The sequence below is a fragment of the Cynara cardunculus genome (genome assembly GCF_001531365.2).
Source record: "Cynara cardunculus var. scolymus isolate 2C chromosome LG 15, CcrdV1, whole genome shotgun sequence".
Taxonomy (NCBI): Eukaryota; Viridiplantae; Streptophyta; class Magnoliopsida; order Asterales; family Asteraceae; genus Cynara; species Cynara cardunculus.
The window spans coordinates 8,489,239-8,492,997 of NC_037542.1; the positions used below are offsets into that span (position 1 = coordinate 8,489,239).

General features: G+C 28.0%; 1 protein-coding gene across 1 annotated transcript; it reads left to right on the top strand.

The window, feature by feature from the left end:
- The first annotated feature begins 2,029 nt into the window (after nucleotides 1–2,029).
- On the top strand, nucleotides 2,030–2,754 carry LOC112528351 (root allergen protein-like). Its single transcript, XM_025139367.1, has 2 exons — nucleotides 2,030–2,214; nucleotides 2,365–2,754. Exons 1-2 carry the CDS (start codon nucleotides 2,034–2,036, stop codon nucleotides 2,652–2,654), a joined length of 471 nt encoding a protein of 156 aa, XP_024995135.1. The 5' UTR covers nucleotides 2,030–2,033; the 3' UTR covers nucleotides 2,655–2,754.
- The last annotated feature ends 1,005 nt before the right edge of the window (nucleotides 2,755–3,759 follow it).

A 3,759-nucleotide genomic window follows, 5' to 3' on the forward strand; every position in this document is an offset into this window, starting at 1 on the left:
AACATTCATATTTTGAACGATAAAGTGGTAAAATAGTGAAAAAAATCCGAAAATATATTTTGTCAGAAAGTTTTTAAACTAAAAAAATAAAAAAAATTATAAAATATATTATTTTTAATTAAAATAAATTTCACCAGTAATCTTTTTAAATTTTTTTTAATTTAAAAAATCACATACGTGATATATTTTATTTTTAATTAAAATAAATTTAATAATAACTTTTTTTAAATTTTTTTATTTTTTTAGTTTGAGATTAATTTTATATAATATAAATTTTATCAAAAAATTCTTTTTTAAATGTAATTACTTTTGTAAATGTAATTATTTTTTTGTAAATGTAAGTAATTTTTTTGTTATATTTGTTTAATTTTATAAATTTAAATACTTTTTGGTTCAAAAAATATTTAGGGACTTAATCGTTCAAAAAATGAATATTCATTGGGTTTTTTTTGGGACCTTTTTTATTTTACCACTTTAACTAATTGTACAAGTCATAAGAATGTATCCAACAGGTTTTAGAAAAGTCTAAGGAGTTATTTAACATGTTTTGAATTGTCCAATTACTTATTTGTTTCAAAAATTGTCCAATGAGTTATTTAATATGTTTTAAATTGTCCAATGACTTATTTGTTCCAAAAAATTGTCCAACGAGTTAGTTAACATGTTTTGAATGTCCAATGACTTATTTGTTTCAAAAAATTGTCGAAGGACTTAATCATTCCAAATACTAAAGTCTATTGAGTTTTTTTAAACTTTTCCCATATTTTAAACTAAATTTTCAGATTTTACCCTTTAACTTCTTCTATATTTTGAAAATAACCCAATCTTTCAAACCAAATAAATAGGTTATAACAACATCAATCAATATATAAAGAGTACAAGAAGTTGTGATGACATTTAAAAAACACGTTGGTTGATGGGTAACTTTCTGCAAAATTACGTATCAACATTCTCTTTTTGCAATTCATAGAATTGCTAAATAATGACGTAAATTGCAAGGAATATCCATTAATTGTCTTCTTCTTTCTGGATATTTTGTTACTTATATTAATTTTCTTACAGTCCATTATGTAACTTACCTTTATTTACAAAAATAAATACCATTAAGTTTTGTATTATCCATCCCATATTATTGCATTGCATTCACTCAAAGTATGTATGTGCGTAGGTGAAATTATGTGTTTTACCATGGTTGTGATTGTCATACATGGCTACATGTTTTAACTTATCTACATGTATTAGTCATTATTTTACATTGAACACTGTAACTAATACAAAAGGATAAATACATGGTATATTAGATAAAAAACTTTGATATCATTGAGAGTACAGGCAATTACCGGTCACTTTCTACTATAAACAAGATGTATAGTTTTTGATTTTGACTTTCGTTTAAAAGATTAGAAGAAGGCATGATGGAGATCCGATGAAGGGATTCAAATTTGTTCATCAAAACTTAGCAAAATCAAATGTTAATGACGACCCAATCATGTCAAGGTTATAAATCAATATTATAGGTTCATTATCTTATGTGCAACTTTAATGGTTGTAACTCATTATATTTTCGATTAATTGTTTTCCAAAAAAAGGTTGTATGGTAGCCATTACGGCATCGCTGAAATTAAAGTCATTCGAGATGGTAGGAGAAAAATAGGGTTACAATAAGGACCTAATTTGTAGCGAAAATGAAACCTTAAGGACCCTAGTAATGAATTTTAGGATTTAGACACGTTCTTCATAACGAATATGAAACGACAAGGAAGAAAGTTGTAATTTACTCTAAAAGTGATCTATTAAGCCTCGAACCAATTTGAAAATTTGATATTTAGTTTAATATTAAAAATCAAACCAATTTGATGTGCTTTGATGGTTAAATGCATTGAAATTAGGTTTTCTAATTGCTAATTTAATTCCAGCTGTCTTTGGTTGACATATATTTAATGTCATTCCTTTTGGTTTAGCCTATAAATACCACAATAACATGTTTCCATTTCATTACCATAAACTATCCATTAATTAGTTGATCATACATTATGGCAGTTGTTACAAGTGAGTTAGAGGTTCCTTCTTCGGTTTCTGCTTCCAAACTTTTCAAGGCGTTCCTTGATTTTCGCAACCTTGCACCGAAGGTTGAGCCTGAATCTTTTAAGGCCATAGATTACATCAAAGGTGATGGAGGCATTGGAACAATCCAACAAACTACTTTCGTTGACGGTAAGTAATTTCATTTCCAACAAGATGGTGCTTAATGAGTAGACAACTTCATACACATATAACATGTTCGATTCATTATTAAATTAGTTATGTGGGTGTAGAAACCTTCTTTAAAATATTTCTTATCATATTAACATTTGATTGATGCAGGCTCTAAAACAAAGCTCACAGTTGATGCTATTGATCATACTAATTTCTCTCTTAGTACAACGATTTTCGAAGGTGGTGAATGGATGGACAATCTAGAGTCTGCTACTTATCACGCAAAATTTGTACCTTCTACAACTAACGACGGTTCAACATATAAGGTCTCATCTGTGTACAAGTGCAAAGATCCTGCTAAATTTACAGAAGAAAATGCTAAGTTTGCTGACGAATATACCAAAAAAACTTTCAAGGCTATCGAGGCATACATCGTTGCAAATCCAAATGCATATTAATGTTGGACATTTTTTTCCATCTTCACTCTGTTTTCCTATATGCAGTACTATGTTTTCTTTTATAAATAAGGTGATCAATAATAAAATATAAGTTCATTTGTTAATATTTAGTTCTCATTCATATATTTGGTTGATTTTTATTTCACTTGTTTCCACTTTCAACGAACAAAAACTTTGGCCAATTGCAATTTACGATGAGACATTCTCTCACAATTTCAATTGCATGATTCTTGTCGATAATGTCTTCTACATAAGCAACTTCCATCACCAATCGATTTTTTACCATGGTATTTTCTTTGCCAAAAAGAAAATTTATTAACGGTTGGCAATAACTAGAGCAAAAAACACATGTGATTAATGAACGGTCAAACCTTCAAGGTCGTCAGGCCACACACACACACACACACCTGGGAAACTGTTCCATACTCACATGTGATATAGACGTTCTATCATTTTGTGTATTGACTTTGTTGATGTTTGAACTTGCCCCTGTTGTATATATTAGTAACGTACCCAAGCACGATGCTGCACAAATCATTTCGATTATGAAGCCTACAACTCAAAACGACAATATTGTTCCAAATTTTGGTTTAGCCTCCGTCCCTTTTGATGCTATTTTTATGGTTTGTTGTGATTTTAAATCATAAATCATGATTTATAAATTCAAAGTTGAAATGTTTCATTGGTCAAAGATTTTGAAATAGGGTTTTTAACTCAAAACGTTTGTTGTTTTTGCCTTTTAAAGATCAACCTATACATTAATTAACGATTTGTAGTTTTTACAACTTGTAATTGAAAAATAAAATACGAAATTTATGTTTAAATAAAAATATGGTAAGAATACTGAAAAACTATATCTATTGTGATAAAAAAAATTATTGAATACCATAATATTTCAAAAAGATTAATTTGGACTCGCATATTCCATATATGAACTATTTATGAAAATCAAGTTGATTTATTCTAATGAAAAGCAATATGGAACATTAACCTAGAAAAATATGGCTTCGTACTAAAAAAATGATTTACCACATAGATTAATTGATGTTTCACAAAAGATATTCCTCCATAAAAAAAAAAACTTTAATAATCACATCTAAAAACG